Genomic DNA, 22,813 nt, shown 5'->3' on the forward strand with positions numbered 1-22,813 from the left:
CCCTGTACGATCAGATTGTTTTATTTTGAAAAAGAACAATATTACAGTGTTGGGTGGTAAAGAGCATTTGCATTTGTTGTAAATGCAAAATTACAACAAAAATTTAAACTAACAGAAATTCCCCCAATGAAATGAAAACAATTCAGAATTTTAAAACACATTTAAGAGAAACCTGTGGTAAAATTTTAACCAATGTGATTCTTTTTATTAAAGACACAGACCTCAAACATCATTCATGATTCTTTGCTTTCACTGTTTTTCTTGATTGATTTGATACATTTGTGAACACAAGAGGCTGAACAGCAGGACTTAAAGTCAAAGTGACACATTTTGTTAGCAAAAGGCTCAAACTGTGCCACAACATTTAAAATATTAAACAAAGCAAATATTACTCTCAGTTAGCGTTGAAATAAACATGACATGTTCCAATCAATCATTACACAATAAACGACAAAATACAAAACTTGATCTTCAGTGAAGTCCGGAGGTTTTCAAAGTGTGGGAGATCTAGTCTACATGCTAGTGTTCGTACTAGCCTCTGTGCAAGTCTCCATGCTAGCCATTAATCCATTTTCAAGAGGGCTGCTGGTGCCTATCTCAAGCGAGATATTTTGGGAGAGAGATGGGGTCACCCTGGACAGGTCACCAGTCCATCGCAGGGCAATACAGAGACGGACAGGACAAACAACCATGCACACAAACTCACACTCACACCAAAGGAGAATTTAGAGTGACCAGTTAACCTAACAGTCATGTTTTGTGGCTGTGGGACGAAGTCAGTGTACCTAGAGAGAACCCATGCAAGCAAAGGGAGAAAATGCAAACTCCATGCAGAAAGACCCCGGGAATCAAATCCAGGACCTTCTTGCTGCAAGGTAACAGCGCTACCAACTGCGCCACTGTGCAGCCCAATCCTAGCCATTATGCTAGTCTCCCTCCTAGTCTCCTTGCTAGTGTCTGTGCTAGCCTCCATGATAATCTCCATGCTAGTCACAAACTTCTGCACCACTGAGGCTCCAAATATATTTCATGACTGAGAAACACCAGAAACACCACCCTGTTAGTATCTCAGTGCATCCATTATACTGTATATATAACCCATTTCATGGGCAGTGGACAGCTGTCCAAAAGCCATTTTCTTTTGTTTATATGGGTTTTTATTTTGCTAATGCACAGGGACCACTAACGTGGTCACTAGTGCATCATACAATACACTGCCAACTACTGGCCATCCACTGCAAGTGCAAGAAAATTTTGTTAAATAAAATATGGCCGACAGATAAAAAAGCATGCGGACCAACTCAGGAATATCCAGTCCCTCATTCTACTGTAGAAACTCTTGCAGGTAAAAATATATATTGTGACATGAAGCAACCCCTAAAGACTAGAGCTACAGATGTAGTTTCCAAATGGAAACTATATAATAGATATACAATAAGCACCAATTCCAGCAAATATTTTGGCTATAATAACATTTTTATATTTTAGTTCTTAACTTGAAGAGAAAAAGTCCATTGTTGCCATTTTATTTTGTAACAAAGTTAGATTTTATTGTGGTTCTTAAAAAACTATTTATATTCATATTTAAATGTTTCCATTACATATATTCATTCCAAACTGACCTTGATGGACAGAGTGGCTTTAAAGTCCAATTCATTACCACCGTCTGTCATGATGTGTGTGGCTGAAGTGTGGACCCAAATTCAGCAGGCAGGAGAAAAATTCTGTTGTAGATTTAATTAAAAATCAAATTTGCAAAAAAAGTACAAGGGACAAAAATAAATCCAAACCAGAGACATGAAGAGACCAGGAGGAAACCAGGGAGAAGGGATGAGGATCAGTGGCGTGGAGAAACAAGACGAACTGGCGAGTAACAGTCTGTGATTTAAATAATTAGAGACATGATTATATATGAATCTGCTAATCAAAAAAAAAAAAAAAATACATCTGTTTTATGTGGCTAAAAGTTAGTTTGGTGTAAAGTGGAGTTAATGCGCTAACAAAGATCAAGTTAAGGACAATCAAAAATACAAAAATAGAAAAATACCCTGATGCTACATTGTGAAAAACAAAAAGACTAATGTAACTAAAATGTCCTTTCTAAAAGAAACTATGAAACTTGTGAATTTATAGACAAGAAATGTTACAATAAATTCATAATGAACACTCTGTTATGGACAAAAGGACTCTTTGTCTTTTCTGTTTTATCTGCTCACATGTACTCAGCTGCACGCTGACACAACCATAACATTTAAGAGTGAAGACAGTCACACATAAACAAAAACTGATTAAGGCAGGAAAACCTTAGAGAGGGAGCAGAATGAGGAGAAAATAAAGCAGAACTTGCTCTACAATCTTTGCTTCACTTGGTGTTTATTCTAAGGTGAGCTGAGTGGAGCCCAGCGCTGGACGGTGAAAGTCACTCTGTATCTGTTCCAATTGGATGATGTGAAACATTTGAACATTTTCTGCATTAAACCCTGTTTTATATTTAACCAAAGCTCATTATTCCTCAAGGTAATGATACTAGGATTTTAGTCAGGTCTTAAACTGGTAAACTGGTAAACTCTTAAACTGGTAAGCCGACCTTGGTAGTGCACAGAGGGGAAAATGAGTGAACTACAACAACTTGTGTCTTGGTTAATGATTCTTTTATTTAAAGGTTTTTATTGGCTCTACTGGCCTTTATTTGATAGGTAATTGACAGGAAAGTGGGTAATGAGAGAAGGGGGAAGACATGCGGCAAAGGTTGTCAGGCCGGGAATCGAACCTGCAACAGCCACGTCGAGGACTAAGGCCTCCTTATGTGGGTTGTGCTTAACCCATGCGTCACCACAGCACATCCTGGTTAATGATTCTTACAAACTTTATTCCCACAACTTGTCTTTATTGATACCAATAATTGATACCTTTATACTTTGTGTTCAACTGCCTGTTTTATCAAGATATGAGATAAATACAAATTTAAAAAAAGAACATGATCTATAATTTCCATTTAACATATAATTGCAACAGGGTTTTTAAAAAAAGACTCAAAAGACTTGAAATTCCATGTTTCAGACTTGAGACTTGACTCGGGGTTTAAGGATAAAGACTTGAGACTTGGAAAACCCTGACTTGGTACCACTGCTGTCTTGAAATAATCTTGAACATGTTTGATAGTCCTTGACCTGCAGTGGGCTGCTGCATGAATGTGACTTAAACATAGAGTGTATAAAAACATTTTATTTGTTTTACTGTCTGCAGCCTTGCTGTAGGATTCATTACTATATTCCACATGAAATCATTTTTCATTACATATTTCAAATGAACTTACACATTTTGTTTGACAACAAAACTCACAGGAACTAAGTTCACTCTGTGTCTCACAGGTAGAGTTTACTTCACAAACTTCTGCACAACTGAGGCTCCAAATATATTTCATGACTAAGAAACACCAGAAACAGAAACCCTGTTAGCATTTCAGACCATGCATTATATATATAACCAATTTCATGCATTATGGTCTGAAATAATGCATGGTTATATATACCATAAATTGGTATATATAACCAATTTCATGCATTGCGGACAATCCACAGCTATCCAAAAGCCATTTTCTTGTGTTAATATGTGTTTTTATTTTGTAAATGCACACAAACCACTACACTGGTCACCAGTGCATCATACAATACACTGCAACACATTACATATGCTCATTCCAACTGACCATGATGGACAGAGTGCCTTTGAAGTCCAATGCATTAACACCATCTGTCATGATGTGTGTGGTTGAAGTGTGGACCCAAATGCAGCAGGCAGGAGACATAAAACTTCTGTTGTAAATTTAATTAAAAATCAAACTTACAAAAAAATAAAAAAATTCAAGGAACAAAAATAAACCCAAACCAGAGACATGAAGAGACCATGAGGAAGCCAGAGAGAAGGGATGAGGATCAGTGGCGTGTAGAAACAAGACGAACCGGCGAGTAACAGTCTGAGATTTAACTAATTAGAGACGTGATTATATATTAATCTGCTAACTGAAAATATATATATATATCTGTTCTATGTGGCTAAAAGTTAGTGTGGTGTAAAGTGGAGCTAATGTGCTAACAAAGATTAAGTTAAGGACAAACATAAATACGAAAATAGAAAAAAGCCCTGATGCTACATTGTGAAAAACAAAAAGACTAATGTGACTAAAATGTTCTTTGTAAAAGAAACTATGAATCTTGTGATTTTATAGACAAGAAATTCATAAGGAACACTCTGTTATGGACAAAAGGACTCTTTGTCTTTGTTTTATCTGCTCATACGCACACAGCTGCATGCATTCTGCTACTCACCTATGCCGTCTGGATTTCTGTGATTCACGTTGTTAAATCATCATTATTCGTCATAATTTTTGTCCACATCGTCTACCTCTTGGGGTTTCAAGCAACTCGACTGTCACCTGGTCGACAGGTAGCACGGCTGATGGCGTGGCCGGTTTCCAGACTCCAGGCTACTCAGCCGTCTCCAGAGCCTTCCGTTGTTCCCCAGTCCTCTGAACTTTATGCTGGCCTTTACCCATCTGAGCCCCATCTTCTCCCCCATCTTTTCCCCCATCTTTTTCCCCAGTTGCCTCCAGCCACTGCAGCAAGTGGGCTCTAAACTCCAGTAAGTGGGCCCCCGTCTCCTCCCAGTGCTCCCTTCGAGGGGCCCTGAATGTCTGGAGTTGCCACTGAATGTCTGCAGGGGCCCTGCCAGCAGTTTTCTTTGCCTTGATTTCTCAGTCTTATAATTCTAGATCTCAGAGCTGCTAACATAGAAATATGACATGAAGTTAACCCCTTTGAGCTTTTTTGATCTTTAAAGCAGTCTGCAGCCAAGTTGGTATAGAGGTTAAACAGTGAAATATTATTAGGGTTTATTTAGTAAAATAGCAGCAAATTTACTTATTTCATAACTTCATAACCAGAGACCTTCTCTCCTCTGGTCTGTTTAACAACTTCAGTCTCAGATCAGCTCAGCCCTCCAGGACTGTCAGCAGCAGAAACAGCAACATTAAACCTATCAGGGAAACATAAACTACATTTGCTTAGCATTGTCCCCACATGATGACAATGATACAGTATAATACGATTAAATATTAGATTCTTGACCAATACGGGTTTTTGCCATGTTGTTGTACGATTTTTTAAGATCTTGTTCAATGTGCCCTTTTTTAACTATGAGCCCCTGCCCCTCCAAAGGTCCCTGCACGGCACTGCTGGAAGACTCTGTTCATCTCACCTGCTCAGCCACGAATGTCGTCATGCGCCTCGATTCCAACCTAGCGGTGATGGTCTCCTCCTCCAATCATCACGCGTCGCTCCCTTCATAAGGTCCAGCTGTTCATCGGCTTCTGCTCGTTGGCTGAGCTTCAACCTTCCTCCACCCCTCCTCAGCCTTCAGCTCATGGTTTCTTCAATGTCCATTCAGTCTTCAGCATCCTCTCCTCCACCAGTGTCAGGGCCCAAGGGAGAAAGACGTCTTTAATCTTCTTACAAAACGGCTCATTTTCTCTGACAGCGGTTACCAGAGCAATGTCTTTCTCCTGGGTCCGAGCGCCAAAGACTTTCATTTATCAATCAAACTTTCTAATACCTCTCTCTCTCTCTCTCTCTCTCTCTCACTGTGTGTGTGTGTGTGGGGGGGGGGGGGGGGGGGTCCATGTTGAAATTACTGTTAAACTCAAAGGGACTAAATCATATAAAAATTGATTGACAAATATGTAAAATCAGTAAATGTGGTTCAATTCCCTTTTTTATTTTCATTTATTTTATAGAAATTAGATACATAGGAATTTTCACAGCATTGTAGTGTCAGGTAAAGGTTGGTCTCTCTGATTATGAACACCTAATTGTAGTTTGTAAGTGTCTGACAGATAGTTATTGTAGATTTCTTATAAACATTTCTTAAACTGTAAGGGATGCTGGATCTTGGTCTGTGGGACCAAACAGACACATTTAACATTTTCTTTTACAATACATAAATAAATACTGTACTTTATTTTCATCACACTTATAAAAATAATCTGAACAAACATCAAACAATTCATTTCTGAGACTCGTGTCATATAACAATTTCCTTAGATTAGAGTACTGTGATAACAGTAAGGCCTGTTTCTGATTGGCTAGTAGTGTGCTTCTTTTTACATACATTATGAATCTGCCAATCACAAACAGGAGGATCTGCTTAGTTAGAGGAGGTGTAAAACTGAGAGTAGATCCCCTCCCAGAAAAACTTTCAATATATATTTTCAATTGAGAAAATTATCACTCAATTTGTGATCCATCAGCAAAATGTTCCTCTTCACTTTGGTGCTCGTGGTGCTGTTTCTACCAGAAGGCAAGTTTTTGATTATGATTAATATTATTCTAACATTATAATGTTTAGTGTGATTTCATTAAATTTAGATTTTCTCCCATTAAAAACTGCAATAATAATCTAATTTCTGTTTGTCTTGTTAAACCTTTTAAACTTTTTCTTCCCTCTCTCTATTTTGTGCTGATGTGATTCAGCCATTTTGTCTTGGTTAGGAAGAGAATTTTGTTATTTAGAAAAAATTTAATAATGCTCATTTTCTCTTTGTTTTAATTAGCTGACACCCTGAAATGTGAATGTGTACCTGGCCCCTACATGATATGCTCTGCGGAAACAACTGAATGTTCCTCAAAGTACGATTGTTGTTCAGTAAGAACACAAGTCTATTATTTAGGTACGTATTTGTGAGGTTTCCTGTTGATGATTCTTAGTTTGGGAACTCATCAGTTTAAAATTTGTGTTCTTTAATTACAGGTGGTGCAAAGTCTGATCGTAACTCCAAAGGTTGCATTACGTCTGAACTGTGTATTAGCTTCTCTGTCAACTATGGAGATTACAGAGTTGTACAAAACACCAAGTGCTGCAGTGAAGATCTCTGCAACGCCCAGATTAACTACACAAAACCTGGTAATTAATTCATTGATTATGTTTTTCAATACTTTGCACAATTTGAATTTGCAGTGCTCACAAACTTTTTTAACCCATTACAGATTTGGATAAAAAAAAACAGAATACACTTAGTTTTGCAATTCCAGCTTCATATACATGTTTTTGGAGAAACAAGTTGGTGACAAAAAAAATAAAGCTTTTAAGAAAAAATTATAATAATTCTTAATTTCTTTTCAGTAGAATAACTATCTCTGTATTTTAGTCTCCACTCCAAATGGAAAAAAGTGCTACAACTGTGATGAAGAAAACTGCATGAAAACCCTTAAATGTGCAGGGGATGAAAACTACTGCATTGAAGTAACAGGTAAGAGGCCAACATGTTTGCATGCTTCGTATTTATCATCACACAAACATTAAGAACAGATCCAAATGTGTTTATGACATCATAACTTTATTCTCATTTTCACAGAAAATGTAGATGGAACAAGTCTGACGCTGAAGGGATGTGCCTCTGAGTTGAAGTGCTTAGATAAGTCAGCTTCACTGGTGAATCAGTTCACTGAAGCGAAGATTAGCTTCTGCCAGGGCAACTATTGCAGCAGCACCAGTCCCACCCTGCTGCTCCTGTTGGTGTCTCTGTTGTTTTCTAACTTATTTTCTTAGCTCACAGAAGCTACTGCATTTTATAAATACTCTGTCTAATTCAATTTATATTTTTGTCATTTTGTCTTGGTTCCCCTGGTAAAATATCCAGAATAATCATCATCTCATTGTGTTCATCTTTACTTCATCTGCATGTGACACATATATAAAGTTCTTGCCAGTGAGGAGAAAAAAAATGAATAAATAAATTACTTCTGATGTTCCTCTTCATGTGATTTAAAACTGGTCACATTTTTAGACTCAGTTCTGGGAAAATATCAACTGAAAAAACTGAACCATGAATGTAAAGACGATCAGCCAGGAAATGTTTCTTCTTCATGCATTTATTGATTTATTTTTCATTTCTGAGGCAGAGAAAGCTCCATTAGGGAGGTCAAGATCAGGTGAGAAAAATACAACAAAACAATTAATTTATTCTAATTCTACAAACATGTGCATCAAAAAGATGAAGATACAATTATAAAATTATTTGTGAGAGGAAATTTGATGAGAATTTTATTTCATGATAGTTTATGTTTAAATAAGCCCAGCTGTAGATTTTATCCACCCCAGATATTCACACACATCCACGACTGCAGCGTGACTCTGACATGTGTAGTATGGTTGACCAAGAGAAATCACACCATAAATCATGCCGTCGTACACCACTGCTCCACCATCGTCGCCCTGTAGAAAGATTTTATTGATATATTTATGTATGTTGTAAAACAGAAAAGTCTTCTAATCGCTGTAAAGAGATATTGAAGAAACAAACTTACATAACAGACATCCTTGTTCGGTGCTTGAACATAGAATAAAATGCCAAACGTCGGCATGACAACGGAAACCTGATCAACTCTCATGTTGACACACTGAAGATGTGCTGGAATAGGAGCATCAGGGGGCACTGTAGGGAAACATGAGAATTATAAACATGTTCTTCACTCGACCTTCTCTGTAGAGACAGAAACAAAGATTTTATTCTCATAACTTCAATATTTCTCTCACATCGCTGATTATTGGGGCTGAGTGTCGTTTCTCCCTCTCCTGCCAGTTGAACAATATCGCCTCTAAAAACAATAAGAATAAAATGTAACAATTCAAGATAACAATGTAGAAAATTAATTATTATGCAGAACAATGAAAGTACAGAAAATAAATCTGAACTTCATCCACTGACACAGGAGTGTCCACCTCCAGTCCTCAGTGTGTCCTACGTCCTTTACATGTGTCTCTGGTCCAACACACCTGAGCTAAACAGGTTCTGGTTCTGCTGGTGGCCTGATTACCTGACTCAGGTGTGCTGAAGCAGAGGCAGCAGGACCGGAGGAGTGGAGACAGAAAACCTGAAGACAAGTTTTTGATCAGAGAAAGACTTACCTTCTAAGACGATACCTGCGGTGTGGTAGCCGAGCAAGTGGGACATCTGTTACTGGTGTCTCAAGCTTCAGCAATATGATGTCATGGTGCTGGCCGAAATGCGTATAAATCTTAGGAGCTTGTAGGATTACCAGTCTCTGCTCCCCAGCAGTCTGTGGATGAACTTTTAAAGTTGCTACATTAGTCCTGCACAAAATATTAGATTATAATGAACAGACAGAAAACCTGATCATCTGCAGATAAAACTGTCTTCATGTCTCTTTCCTACCATCCTGGCTCCGACTTCCAGCAGTGAGCTGCAGTCAGGATCCACTCAGGGTGGATCAGAGATCCTCCACAGAGGGTCGTATAAATACCATTGCTGCTCTCCAGCCGAACGTGATAAAGACGCTCCTTGTGATGACAGTCATAACCTCCAATGATTCTCTTCTGCAGAGAAATATCTGAGTTCACTGAAACACCTGAAGAAGAAAAAGGAGGACTTTACTCAGAAATCAGGAGCAAACATGGCAACAAGAACAGAAAGAGGATAAACAGTTAAAGATTAAAAAGCATCACAGTTTATATGCAAAAACGTTTCAGTCTAAAACAGAATCAGAGGGAAGTTTGAGAGTCACAGAGAGCAGCAGCCTCACTGGAACCAGTGGAAGTGTCTCCAGTGTTTCCGACTCACCCAGCCCCAGCAGCAGCAGAACCTTCAGCAGAGCCATTGCTTGTCCAGCTTCCTCTGAATGTCTGCAGTCCTGCAGCAGCTGTTAAACTTTGTTCACAACTTCCTGTTGGAAAGAAAGCCACCAATCACAGGACAGACAACGATCTGTGCTGTCATCTGCATACAGAGAAACTTTAACATCTCATCGTTCTAAAGAAACTTGAATAAAGTTTTTGTTGCATTGACATATTATTTCACTACCAAAACATTTCCCCCTCTACTGGCTGGATAATCAATGAAACAAAACATTTTCATCAATATTAAGTAATTGACTCAAAACAAGCAGCTCCTATATTTTGCCTCAAACTTACTTGTAAGTTAGTTTTGCTTTATCTCAAGTGAACTGAGAGATTTGCAGTAGAAAATAGACTAAAATTGATTGGTAAGTTTTGGTTTTTGCAGTGCACAAGATTGCAGTGAGTTTTGCTCAAGGGAAAACTTGATTGTAAACTTGATGAAATAAAACTGATTTTCTGAAGAAAGAGCGACTCGTACTTGTTTTCAGTTTTTGTTTTTAAGAAAAACTGTTTGGTTTCCAATCTACAAGAATTCACATCTGCCTTTGCTCCTGAAACTAGAATCATTTTGTTTACTGATGAGCTGTGAAAATGATCCTCTATAAACAGATTCTTTTATTTTGAAAAATAACAATATTACAATGTTGGGTGGTGAAGAGCATTTGCATTTGTTGTAAATGCAAAATTACAACAAAAGATTAAAACTAACAGAAATTCACCCAATTAAATAAAAACAATTCAGATTTTTAAAACACATTTAAAAGAAACCTATGGTAAAATTTTAACTTAAGTTATTCTTTTTATTAAAGACACAGCCCTCTTTCATCACCCATGATTCTTTGCTTTTACTGTTTTTCTTGATTGCTTTGTTACATTTGTGAACACAAGAGGCTGAACAGCAGCACTTAAAGTCAAAGTGACACATTTTGTTATCAAAAGGCTCAAACTGTGCCACAACATTTAAAATATTAAACAAAAGCAAATGTTACTCTCACTCAGCCTTGAAATAAACATGACATGTTCCAATCAATCATTACATAATAAAGGACAAAATACAGAACTTGATATTCAGTGAAGCCCAGAGGTTTTCAAAATGTGGGAGATCTAGCTTCCATGCTAGGCTCCATGCTAACCTCCTTTCTAGTCTCCATGGTAGCCTCAATTATAGCTTCCATGCTAGTTACATGCTAGGCTCCATGCTAGCTTCAATGTTAGTCTCCAAGCTAGCATCTGTGCTAGTTTCCATCCTAGAATCAGGCTTGTTGAAGTTATCTAAATGCAAAAACTGTTGACACAGGTTTTGCCAAATTGTCCTGGAAATGAAATGGGTCCAGAATTAGAAATACTGTGATCCAGATTTTGACTGGATCACACTCCAGTCACATTTACTGTGAAAAAAATACTATAAATGTAAACCAAACCTTCCTGAACTTACACACTTGTCTGACAAACCAGCGAGTAAACAGTCTGCGATTTGACTAATTAGAGACGTGATTAGATATTCATCTACTAATCGCGAAAAAAACCATTTGTTTTATGTGGCTAAAAGTTAGTTTGGTGTAAAGTGAAGTTAATGTGCTAACAAAGATCAAGTTAAGGACAAACATGAATACAAAAAAATATTTTAAAAAGCCCTGATGTCACAATGTAAAAAACAAAAAGACTAATGGAACCAAATGTCCTTCGTAAAAGAAACTATGAATCTTGTGAATTTATAGACAAGAAATGTTACAATAAATTCATAAGGAACACTCTGTTATGGACAAAAGTACTGTTTGTCTTTTCTGTTTTATCTGCTCACATGTACTCAGCTGCACGCTGACACAACCATAACATTTAAGAGTGAAGACAGTCACACATAAACAAAAACTGATTAAGGCAGGAAAACCTTAGAGAGGGAGCAGAATGAGGAGAAAATAAAGCAGAACTTGCTCTACAATCTTTGCTTCACTTGGTGTTTATTCTAAGGTGAGCTGAGTGGAGCCCAGCGCTGGACGGTGAAAGTCACTCTGTATCTGTTCCAATTGGATGATGTGAAACATTTGAACATTTTCTGCATTAAACCCTGATTTATATTTAACCAAAGCTCATTATTCCTCAAGGTAAAGATACTAGGATTTTAGTCGGGTCTTAAACTGGTAAACTCTTAAACTGGTAAGCCGACCTTGGTAGTGCACAGAGGGGAAAATGAGTGAACTACAACAACTTGTGTCTTGGTTAATGATTCTTTTATTTAAAGGTTTTTATTGGCTCTACTGGCCTTTATTTGATAGGTAATTGACAGGAAAGTGGGTAATGAGAGAAGGGGGAAGACATGCGGCAAAGGTTGTCAGGCCGGGAATCGAACCTGCAACAGCCACGTCGAGGACTAAGGCCTCCTTATGTGGGTTGTGCTTAACCCATGCGTCACCACAGCACATCCTGGTTAATGATTCTTACAAACTTTATTCCCACAACTTGTCTTTATTGATACCAATAATTGATACCTTTATACTTTGTGTTCAACTGCCTGTTTTATCAAGATATGAGATAAATACAGATTTTTAAAAAAAACACGATCTATAATTTCCATTTAACATATAATTGCAACAGGGTTTTTAAAAAAAGACTCAAAAGACTTGAAATTCCATGTTTCAGACTTGAGACTTGACTCGGGGTTTAAGAATAAAGACTTGAGACTTGGAAAACCCTGACTTGGTACCACTGCTGTCTTGAAATAATCTTGAACATGTTTGATAGTCCTTGACCTGCAGTGGGCTGCTGCATGAATGTGACTTAAACATAGAGTGTATAAAAACATTTTATTTGTTTTACTGTCTGCAGCCTTGCTGTAGGATTCATTACTATATTCCACATGAAATCATTTTTCATTACATATTTCAAATGAACTTACACATTTTGTTTGACAACAAAACTCACAGGAACTAAGTTCACTCTGTGTCTCACAGGTAGAGTTTACTTCACAAACTTCTGCACAACTGAGGCTCCAAATATATTTCATGACTGAGAAACACCAGAAACAGAAACCCTGTTAGCATTTCAGACCATGCATTATATATATAACTAATTTCATGCATTGCAGACAATCCACAGCTATCCAAAAGCCATTTTCTTGTGTTTATATGGGTTTTTATTTTGTAAATGAACACAAACCGCTAAACTGGTCACCAGTGCATCATACAATACACTGCAACACATTACATATGCTCATTCCAACTGACCATGATGGACAGAGTGCCTTTAAAGTCCAATGCATTAACCACGTCTGTCATGATGTGTGAAGTCTGTCAAGATCAGGTGAGAAAAACTTAACTACTGATTTATTCTAATTCTACAAACATGTGGATCAAACTGATGAAGATACAATTATAAAATTATATGGGAGAGTAAATTTGATGAGATTTTTATTTCATGATAGTTTATGTTTTATTGAAGCTCAGGTAGTGCGTTTATCCACCACAGGTATTCACACATATCCAAGATTACAACTGGAATCTGACATGCATATCCTCCACTAAAAGAAATCACACCATAAATCATGTTGTTGTGCACCGCCGCTCCACCAGTGTCGCCCTGTAGAAGAATTTATATCAATATATTTATTTATGTTTTTAAACAGAAAAGTCTTCTAATCACTGTAGGGAGATATTGAAGAAACAAACTCACACGACATACAGTACAGACCAAAAGTTTGGACACACTTTCCCATTGAATTCAATGAGAAGGTGTGTCCAAACTTTTGGTCTGTACTGTATATCCCTGTTCGGTGCTGAAGCAAGGAATATGTACCCAGTTGACCACAGGGAGACGGAAGCACCAACAACTTTCATGTCGACACACTGCAGATGTGATGGAATAGCAGCACCGTTTACTGTAGAGAAACATGAAAATCATAATCATGTTCTTCACTCGACCTTCTCTGTAGAGACAGAAACAAAGATTTTATTCTCATAACTTCAATATTTCTCTCACACCGCTGATTGTTTGGGCCGGCTGTTGTTGCTCCCTCTCCTGCCAGTTGAACAACATCACCTCTAAAACACAATAAGAATAAAACGTAACAATTCTAGATAACAATGTAGAAAATTAATTATTATGAAGAACAATGAAAGAACAGAAAATAAATCTGAACTTCATCCACTGACACAGGAGTGTCCACCTCCAGTCCTCAGTGTGTCCTACGTCCTTTACATGTGTCTCTGGTCCAACACACCTGAGCTAAACAGGTTCTGGTTCTGCTGGTGGCCTGATTACCTGACTCAGGTGTGCTGAAGCAGAGGCAGCAAGACTGGAGGAGTGGAGACAGAAAACCTGAAGTCATGTTTTTGATCAGAGAAAGACTCGCACTTGAAGACGACGCCTGCAGTCTGGAAGCTGAGCAAGTGGAACATCTGTTACTGGTGTCTCAAGCTTCAGCAACATGATGTCATGGTGCTGGTCGTAAATCACAGGATCTTGTTGGATTACCCGATTCTGCTGCCCAGCAGTCCGTGGATGAACTTTTAAAGTTGCTACGTTAGTCCTGTATAAAATATTAGATTATAATGAACAGACAGAAAACCTGATCATCTGCAGATAAAACTGTCTTCATGTTTCTTTCCTACCATCCTGGCTCCGACTTCCAGCAGTGAGCTGCAGTCAGGATCCACTCAGGGTGGATCAGAGATCCTCCACAGCGGTCCACTTTATTACCCTTGCTGCTCTCCAGCCGAACATGATAAAGACGCTCCGTGTGATGACAGTCATAACCTCCAATGATTCTCTTCTCCAGAGAAACATCTGAGTTCACTGAAACACCTGAAGAAGAAAAAGGAGGACTTTACTCCTGTGAATGTCTGCAGTCCTGCAGCGGATTTTAAACTCTTTTCACAACTTCCTGCTGGAAAGAAAGCCACTAATCACAGAACAGACACTGATCTGTGCCGTCATCTGCATACAGAGAAACGTTAACATCTCATTGTTCTAAAGAAACTTGAAAAACGTTGAGTTCTTGATTGTAAACTTGATGAAATAAAGCTAATTTTCTAAAGAAAATTTAGTTGAATCCAATATGGCCGACAGATGAAAAAGCATGCAGAACAACTCAGGAATATCCAGTCCCTCCTTCTACTGTAGAAACTCTTGCAGGTGAAAAATATATTGTGACATGAAGCAACCCCTTAAGATTAATGCTACTGATGTAGTTTCCAAATAACAACTTTATATTTGGAGAAATTACAAATGATCAACTGTCCACTAAAGTGGACTTCATGCATCAGTGGTAATATTTTGACTGTTATTTACTGACATCATTAGTCTGACTATAGATATACAACATGTACCATTTCCAGCAAATATTTTGGCTATAAAAACATCCTTATATTTTGATTCTTAACTTCAACATTTAAGAAAAAAAGTCCATTGTTGCCATTTTGTTTTGTAACAAAGTTAGGCTTTATTGTGGTTTTAAAAAATATATTTTTATTTATATTTAATTGTTTACATTACATATATTTATGACAAACTGACCATGACGTCTTTAAAGTCCAATGCATTACAACTGTCTGTCATGATGTGTGGCTGAAGTGTGGACCCGAATGCAGCAGGCAGGAGACATAAAAGTTCTGTTGTAGATTTAATTAAAAATCAAACTTACAAAATAAAAACAAAGTCCAAGGAATAAAAATAAACCCAAACCAGAGACATGAAGAGACCATGAGGAAACTAGAGAGAAGGGATGAGGATCAGTGGCGTGGAGAAACAAGACGAACCGGCGAGTAACAGTTTGTGATTTTACTAATAAGAGACATGATTACATATTCATCTGCTAATCGAAGAAAAAACATCTGTTTTATGTGGCTAAAAGTCAGTTTAGTGTAAAGTGGAGCTAATGTGCTAACAAAGATCAAGTTAAGGACAAACATGAATACAAAAAATAGAAAAAAAGCCCTGATGCTACATTGTGAAAAACAAAAAGACAAATGTAACTAAAATGTCCTTTGTAAAAGAAACTAATCTTGTAATTTTATAGACAAGAAATGTTACAATAAATTCATAAGGAACACTCTGTTATGGACAAAAGGACTCTTTGTCTTTTCTGTTTTATCTGCTCACATGCACACGGCTGCACACTGACACAACCATAACATTTAAGAGTGAAGACAGTCACACATAAACAAAAACTGATTAAGGCAGAAAACACCTTATAGAGGGAGCAGAATGAGGAGGAAATAAAGCAGAACTCCACTTGAACTCTGCATTTTCACACTTTCTAAAAACTTTATGACCCCCCCAAAGTCCCTATCCTGGTCTCTGATCTCTAGTGAAAAAAATAAAAAGGAAAGATCACAGCCAAAGGTGTTTAAAACCTACTTGACCCCCTACAAGCCCCGGCTCCAGACGAGTTTAACAGGGGGGGCATCGGTTTATTTGGGGGGCAATACTGAGGTGGATGCTCCTACCACCACCACATGGTGTTCGTATTTATTTTGTCTTTATATTAGTCACAGCTTATAGTCTGTTTAAGTTAGTTATTTAATTTACTGCACTCTTTTTTTGCTTCTCAAGACTAAAAAACTTTCTTTGGAATATTCTGTGAAATAAGAACAAATACTAAATATGTTGTCCGTCACTTTAATGCACAAATAGAACTGTTTTTGTTCAAAAATAAAGTCAAGCCAAGTACATTTAAATGTAACAAATGGAGTCTAGGCAAAAATTCAAGCTGGGAGACTCTACCCAGCTTATCCTCATCATCCACTCACCGCCCCGCCGCTGCCAACCAGGACCGGAGCGCCGCGCCGCGCATCGCCGCGCCGCTCCAGCCAATCGCCGTTCAAGGATTCCTCCAAAAGGACAGGCCACCTTGGGTCTACCTGCTCATCAGCCGCGCTCGAATCTACGTGTTTGCTTCTCCTACCGCTCCGTCATTCAGTCAGCTGGTTTCAGTTGCCTCCCCTCCTCCGATCGTCTTTCTCCTCTTTCAAGGCCCAAGTCCAGGAAATGTCCCTCGCCTGCCGGCTGCGCTCCCGTTGACTTCCAGCTACTCCTCACCGATCATCATCACGCCTCCCTTCGGCCTCCATCGGCGGGGGCAAAGCTGGAATTTTCCCGTCTTTCCCTCATTCATGTCGCAGGCGTCCTCCGATATCCGCCCGGTTCCCCGCTCCGGCTCACCATCGTCGGCTGCTGCGGCTCCACCGACGCTGTTCCCTGCAGCCAAGCGCTGGCTGTGTCCACGATCCGCCGCGGTTCCACCGACGCTGTTCGGCTCTTCCTGCTCTTGTCCCATCGTGGACTCGATCCGTTGCCTGAACGTCTCTCCCAGTTCACCGCCATCAGACCCACTTCCGCGTATCTTCTTCTTCTTCTTTGTGATTTTTAGAGGCGGGTGACATCTAACGTTAAGCTGTATTATCGCCATCTACTGTGGACCGGAGCATCTCCCCCAATATAAATTCTTACATATAATCCTGTTACCTTCAAAAATGTAATAACCGCTTTATTTATTTTATGTTTAATTAATATCTTATTAAGTTTTAATGTCTCTATATCATATTTCCTAATTTCTTGTTTTAGCTTCTCTCTACTTGCTGTATATTTTCCACAATGAATTATTACATGTTCTACTGTTTCCATATCCATACCATACTCACATCTACCTGCTGGATGTTTACCCATCAAATGTAAAGTTTTATTTAATCCAGTATGTCCAAGGCGCGATCTTGTCATTACTATTTGCTCTTTTCGATTTTCTCCTATTATTTCCATGTTCCCTACTTTCCGTATATGAAACAAATGACGACCTTTAGTTCCTTCTTCCCACAATTGTTGCCATTCAGATTCAATTTTGCTCTTAATAATTGATTTTATCTCAGACTTACAATACGTTATGTCCATAATTATACTTTGTTTTAAGGACACCTTAGCTAAATGATCTGCCTTTTCATTTTCTTCTATATCTTTATGAGCTGGTATCCACATAAACCTAATCTCACTTCCGCGTATCTCGGCTCGCAGCTCTTCAGTCCCATCAACAGGTGTTATGCCGTTATCGCTCTAAACTATCGCATATTGATGAGAAAACGGACTGAAATATGACCGAACAGGAAACTTTTAAAGATATTCGTAACATTATCACGTTTCTTAATCATGTAAGCCATAAAACGGTGGGTTTTATTTCTCAGACTAATTGAAATAAATACGGTTTTCATACCTTTATTGAAACATAAGTGGAACGTTTTTCGGTCAGTGTCTGATGAAAATGTTCGCAGATGGTTTGAAATTCCCCGGTTTTTCTTTTAACACAATAATGGTTTAAAGCATTACAAAGCAGAAGCCCGTTATGTAGAACATTTTATATCATCCTCAACTGTCTAGTCTATTAATGTAGGGGGGATGCGTTTTAATTTCTGAGCCTGCCAATATTTGGCAATACTGGCGCTCCCGCGACAGGGCGTGCGTTTCTCGGCATAACACCTGCACCAGGTGACGGTCGGCGTCGTTCGCCAGCTGAAAAAGGAACAAAGCCGACGCTTCCACTTCCTGTATTATTGGGTTTTTGAATTTGATCGCGAATCAGCAGAGAGTATTTGTCTTCAGCAGTGGCCGAAATAAAACGAACCTTTTATAGTTCATGTGTTTTAACGATTTTGATGATGGCACTCATCAAAATGTAATGTTTGTTTCCGGTTTTCTCAATTGTTGATTATGGTATATTTTGTGAATTTATATTGTGTGTTTTTTATTTTATTATGTAAAACACTTTGAAACTGCATTGTTGCTGAAATGTGCTACACAAATAAACTTGATTGGAACATTGAACCATCATAACATTGAAGACGACTGAAGACTCATTCTAATCCTGGCAGTCTTTGGAAAGCTGTAAAGGTAATTAAAAAGTTAATGTCACCTGTGGACAAATGTCTCAGTGTGTCATGAGCTGCAGTTGTAGGTGGTGAGGTAAACGCAGTAGACCCAGTTTGAAGCGAGAGAATGATGATGTTTTCATGAAGAATCACACAATATACAATCCAGGCAGCACAGACGAGCAGTAGCAAAGATTCTCACACTGGTAGCAACTGGACAAAGACATAAGACACGACAAATGAGAGCTGAGACAAGGACCCAGCAAGGAACAAGGAACACAGGTGGGATTAAACACATAACTAGGGTGATCAGAAAGACAACTGGGAACAATCAAGGGGTAGACAGGACAACATGGAGACAAAACCTCACACAGAAACCTAAATAAACACAGAAAAAAACAAAACCTCACTCGGTGCCTAATATCTAACAAGACAAGTCAGTTTTATTTGTAACAAATGGGACCCTTGCTGGTCTAAGCCTAAATTAATTTAAAATCCTGAAAGAGGTTCATGTTGTTTCCCAAGAGCATACAGGATTTATTACAATGTCCTGTACCTTCTTCATCCTCGCCATGTTGTCTGGTTGTTTGTCTTTGCAATAGTTTGAAACTTGAATTATCCAAAAGTTATAGAAACAGCAAGTTATTCATAAAGAAAAATCTTATTTCATGTTGAACAACATGAATATCTTGTTTTGTTTAATAGAAGAGATCAAATAACAACAGTTTTTAGATATTTCAACATAAAATGCTTCACAAATGAAACAAATGTTTTGCACCATCAGAAACTCCTCTGATTCTGTGTATCAGTGTAACGATGTATCCTGGCTGCTTCGCCTCATCAACGTTTATTAAAATTGTAATTTCCTTGTCTACAATATTCACACGCAACATGATGGGTAAAAATCCTCAGCACAGTCTTGAAAATATGCTGATAAATGTTGATACATTTGTCTCAATGTTCAAGAGACCAATGAGACGTTTAGGGAGGACGCGGCCTCTAGAGCCTGAGTCCATTAGAAAACTTGTTATAATGGTGAATTTCAAGGTGTGAGATTTGTTTCAGTATATTTCTGGAAATATATTGGCCATCTTTATCAATTTACAACAAAATGAATTTTATGAATTATTTAAAAATCAAATCAGAAGAACATTAAAAATACACCAGTTTCCGTATATTTTTTTCTAGAAATATTTAGTTTTTGGCACTAAAATGAAGTGAATAGTCACAATAAAATCATTTTTACATTTTGATCAAGCACATTTAAAATACTCATTTCAACAGTTTTGTTTTTTTTTTTTGCTTCTTAATTTTGCATAGAAAATTAATAAAATAGTAAACAAGAGCTTGTTTGTTTACTATAACAAATTTGCGTGTGACAAACTAAACTGAGGTTTTCTGTTAGATATTAGGCACAGAGACATTTGTAGACATGTGGTTTTAACCTTATTTCCTCCATGTGGAAAACTATTTTCATATAGAGGAAATTATGTTCCACATGGAGGAAAAGGTTTTCAATTTTGAATAATTTAACACGTAAAGTTACAACCAGATATTTACAAACAACAACATATATTTTTTATCACATCTGAAGTTAAATCAGACTAAAACTCTCTTGTTTTATGTCAGAATTACTGAAGTTATTTCTATTTGTAAAATGCCAGAAAACTTGGCAAAAACAGTTTTTAGAAATTGTTTTGTAACTTTCCTCCTATTCAAAAGTTTACATACATTTGGTCAGTATCACAGATAACTGTCTCTGACTTGGGTAAAAACGTTGTGGGTTTCCTTCCACAAACCTCAGATTGATTGACTGACACATTTCAGTTATTTGGAGTCACACCTGTTAATTTAAGGCCACATCTAAAACACACTGATTTCTAGTTTGACACGATGAGAAGCTCAGAAAAAATCAGTCAAAGTATCAGGAAGAGAAACGTGCAGCTGCATAAGTCTGGTTCATCCATGGGAACAATTAACTGATACTTGAAAGAGCCACATTCATCTGTTCAAATAATTATACAGGTATATTTATTATGGGAACGTTGAACCATCATAACGTTGAAGACAACTGAAGACTCATTCTAATCCTGGCAGTCTTTGGAAAGCTGTAAAGGTAATTAAAAAGTTAATGTCACCTGTGGACAAATGTCTCAGGGCCTGATATCTAACAAAAAATGTCAGTTTTATTTGTAACAAATGGGACCTTTGCTGGTCAAAGTCTAAATTACTTTCAAATTATGAAAGAGGTAAGGTAATTTTATTAATATATAACATTTTCAGCAACAAGGCAATTCAAAGTCTTTTACATGAATTAAAAGGAAATGCAAACAAAATAACAAACCAAAGGAAAGAGAAAAAGAAGAAAAAGAATTTAATAATGTTAAACCAAAGTATACAAAGTAGATACTCCAGTTCAGGCTAGATAAGTGTAAGTAAGTATTCTGTGGTCTATTTCTTTTCAGGTTCATGTTGTTTTTAAAAGCATACAGGATTTATTACAATGTTCTGTACCTTCATCATCCTCGCCATGTTGTTTATCTTTGCAATAGTTTGAAACTTGAATTATCCAAAAGCTATGGAAGCAGCAAGTTATTCATAAAGAAATCTTATTTCATATTAAACAATATGAATATCCTGTTGCTGTTTTGCTTAATAAAAGAGATCAAACATAAAATGTATTTCTGACATGGATTGGACCGTCACTGTGATGTGGGAACGCCAAGATGAAGTTTGTAAATTTGGTGAAAGACGAACCAAAAGGCATAAACAGCCTGCAGCTTAATGTTAGCTCTAGTGATGAGAAACATGTTGGTGACGGTGAAAGAAGACACAATAAAACATTAAAGCTTGTTTTATTCTTAACCAACTCTCATTATTTCTGAAGGTAATGACACTGAGAGGTTTTGGTCGGGTCCTGGTGACCAGACCTGGGTGGTGCAAAGAAGGGAAAATGGGTGAACCAGGAGTCTCATTCTCTACATTTAAGAATTACATTGTTATCAGATGGACCAAAACATGAAGTTAAGTGGCCCAAGGACACAACAACAGCAGAAGAGGAGTGGGGTGAACTCCTGCCAGCGGCTTCGCCATCACACCAATTAAATAACATGTTTTTTAAGGAATATGAAATAATGAAAACTTTTTATTACAAAGATATTGCAAAAAAATGACTGACAGTCATTTTGAATGACGGCTGCTATCCATCGTCACCATATTTTATCTCGTTGAAAGTTACAATAAGGACAAGGACAAGAGCAAGTTTGGGTTTTCCCCCTTATCTATTTGTGCAGCCGACCACACAGCATCCTATGACCATTTTCACTGAAAAATCAACTACATAGAAGAGATATTATTGAATGTGCGGTTTTTGACAGGCTTTACAGGAGCACGTTGGTTGTTTTGATGTCCATCATGGCGGGGCGAGCTTTAAAGAGTGACATCACGTGTTAAAGTGCTCTTTTCGGGTTACCTGCACTAAGCTTTCTCGGATTTAGAACCACTGTCCTATGATGAATTTAACTCCATATATAATAATGAAAGATTTTTGCTGATTGTTTTTTAGCTGTAGGGTTCTATTAATTTATATAAATTTGGAAATTTGAACCACGGTTAGTTTTATGCAATGTACATGCACTGTTTAATGTGTTCTGTCATGCCATTAAAATGCCAAAAATATGTTTTTTCTCCTGTCAGAAAGTGATTGAGGCCCATTTTTTGCCTAATGAAATGCAATTACTGCCTGAAATGAAACCTAGGCATAAATTCAACCTGGAAGATTCTGTTCATCTCACCTGCTCAGCCACGAATGTCGTCATGCGCCTCGATTCCAACCTAGCGGTGATGGTCTCCTCCTCCAATCATCAGGCGTCGCTCCCTTGATAAGGTCCAGCTGTTCATCGGCTTCTGCTCGTTGGCTGAGCTTCAACCTTCCTCCACCCCTCCTCAGCCTTCAGCTCATGGTTTCTTCAATGTCCATTCAGTCTTCAGCATCCTCTCCTCCACCAGTGTCAGGGCCCAAGGGAGAAAGACGTCTTTAATCTTCTTACAAAACGGCTCATTTTCTCTGACAGCAGTTACCAGCGCAATGTCTTTCTCCTGGGTCCGAGCGCCAAAGACTTTCATTTATCAATCAAACTTTCTAATACCTCTCTCTCTCTCTCTCTCTCTCACTGTGTGTGTGTGGGGGGGGGGGGGTCCATGTTGAAATTACTGTTAAACTCAAAGGAACTAAATCATATAAAATTGATTGACAAATATGTAAAATCAGTAAATGT

At 37.9% G+C, this 22,813-nt stretch overlaps 4 protein-coding genes across 4 annotated transcripts in view; 2 read left to right on the forward strand and 2 right to left on the reverse strand.

Annotated features, from left to right (window-relative positions):
- LOC114143511 (phospholipase A2 inhibitor and Ly6/PLAUR domain-containing protein-like) overlaps nt 1–7,650 on the forward strand; it is a 28,894-nt gene extending 21,244 nt beyond the window's left edge. The window contains exon 5 of the mRNA XM_028015603.1: nt 7,409–7,650. Coding sequence (XP_027871404.1) covers nt 7,409–7,602 — 194 coding nt within the window. The 3' untranslated portion in view covers nt 7,603–7,650. The remainder of the gene's footprint in view (nt 1–7,408) is intronic.
- LOC114143488 (anionic trypsin-1-like) overlaps nt 1–14,543 on the reverse strand; it is a 102,944-nt gene extending 88,401 nt beyond the window's left edge. The window contains exon 1 of the mRNA XM_028015568.1: nt 14,516–14,543. The gene's annotated coding sequence lies outside the window, so the exon portion shown is untranslated. The remainder of the gene's footprint in view (nt 1–14,515) is intronic.
- On the reverse strand, nt 7,910–9,737 carry LOC114143477 (anionic trypsin-like). The gene is made up of 6 exons (XM_028015553.1): nt 9,635–9,737; nt 9,230–9,422; nt 8,962–9,147; nt 8,590–8,651; nt 8,361–8,488; nt 7,910–8,268 (listed from the first exon to the last, which is right to left on the reverse strand). Exons 1-6 carry the CDS (start codon nt 9,669–9,671, stop codon nt 8,119–8,121), a joined length of 756 nt encoding a protein of 251 aa, XP_027871354.1. The 5' UTR covers nt 9,672–9,737; the 3' UTR covers nt 7,910–8,118.
- LOC114142705 (uncharacterized) lies at nt 12,913–17,738 on the forward strand. The gene is made up of 3 exons (XM_028014106.1): nt 12,913–12,987; nt 13,616–13,726; nt 16,434–17,738. The coding sequence occupies exons 1-3, from the start codon at nt 12,913–12,915 to the stop codon at nt 17,061–17,063; spliced, it is 816 nt and encodes a 271-aa protein (XP_027869907.1). The 3' UTR covers nt 17,064–17,738.
- Nucleotides 17,739–22,813: the final 5,075 nt, after the last annotated feature.

This window comes from Xiphophorus couchianus, chromosome 4, assembly GCF_001444195.1.
Source record: "Xiphophorus couchianus chromosome 4, X_couchianus-1.0, whole genome shotgun sequence".
Taxonomy (NCBI): Eukaryota; Metazoa; Chordata; class Actinopteri; order Cyprinodontiformes; family Poeciliidae; genus Xiphophorus; species Xiphophorus couchianus.

Coding starts and splice junctions, on each gene's coding strand:
- LOC114142705 (XM_028014106.1), top strand. CDS start 12,913: ATGATGGACAGAGTGCCTTTAAAGTCCAATGCATTAACCACGTCTGTC. Junction 12,988..13,615: donor GTGAAGTCTGTCAAGATCAG/GTGAGAAAAACT, acceptor CCTTCTCTGTAG/AGACAGAAACAAAGATTTTA. Junction 13,727..16,433: donor AGTTGAACAACATCACCTCT/AAAACACAATAA, acceptor TCATCCACTCAC/CGCCCCGCCGCTGCCAACCA.
- LOC114143477 (XM_028015553.1), bottom strand. CDS start 9,671: ATGGCTCTGCTGAAGGTTCTGCTGCTGCTGGGGCTGG. Junction 9,148..9,229: donor TGGAAGTCGGAGCCAGGATG/GTAGGAAAGAGA, acceptor TATTTTGTGCAG/GACTAATGTAGCAACTTTAA. Junction 8,269..8,360: donor CGAACAAGGATGTCTGTTAT/GTAAGTTTGTTT, acceptor ATCTTTCTACAG/GGCGACGATGGTGGAGCAGT.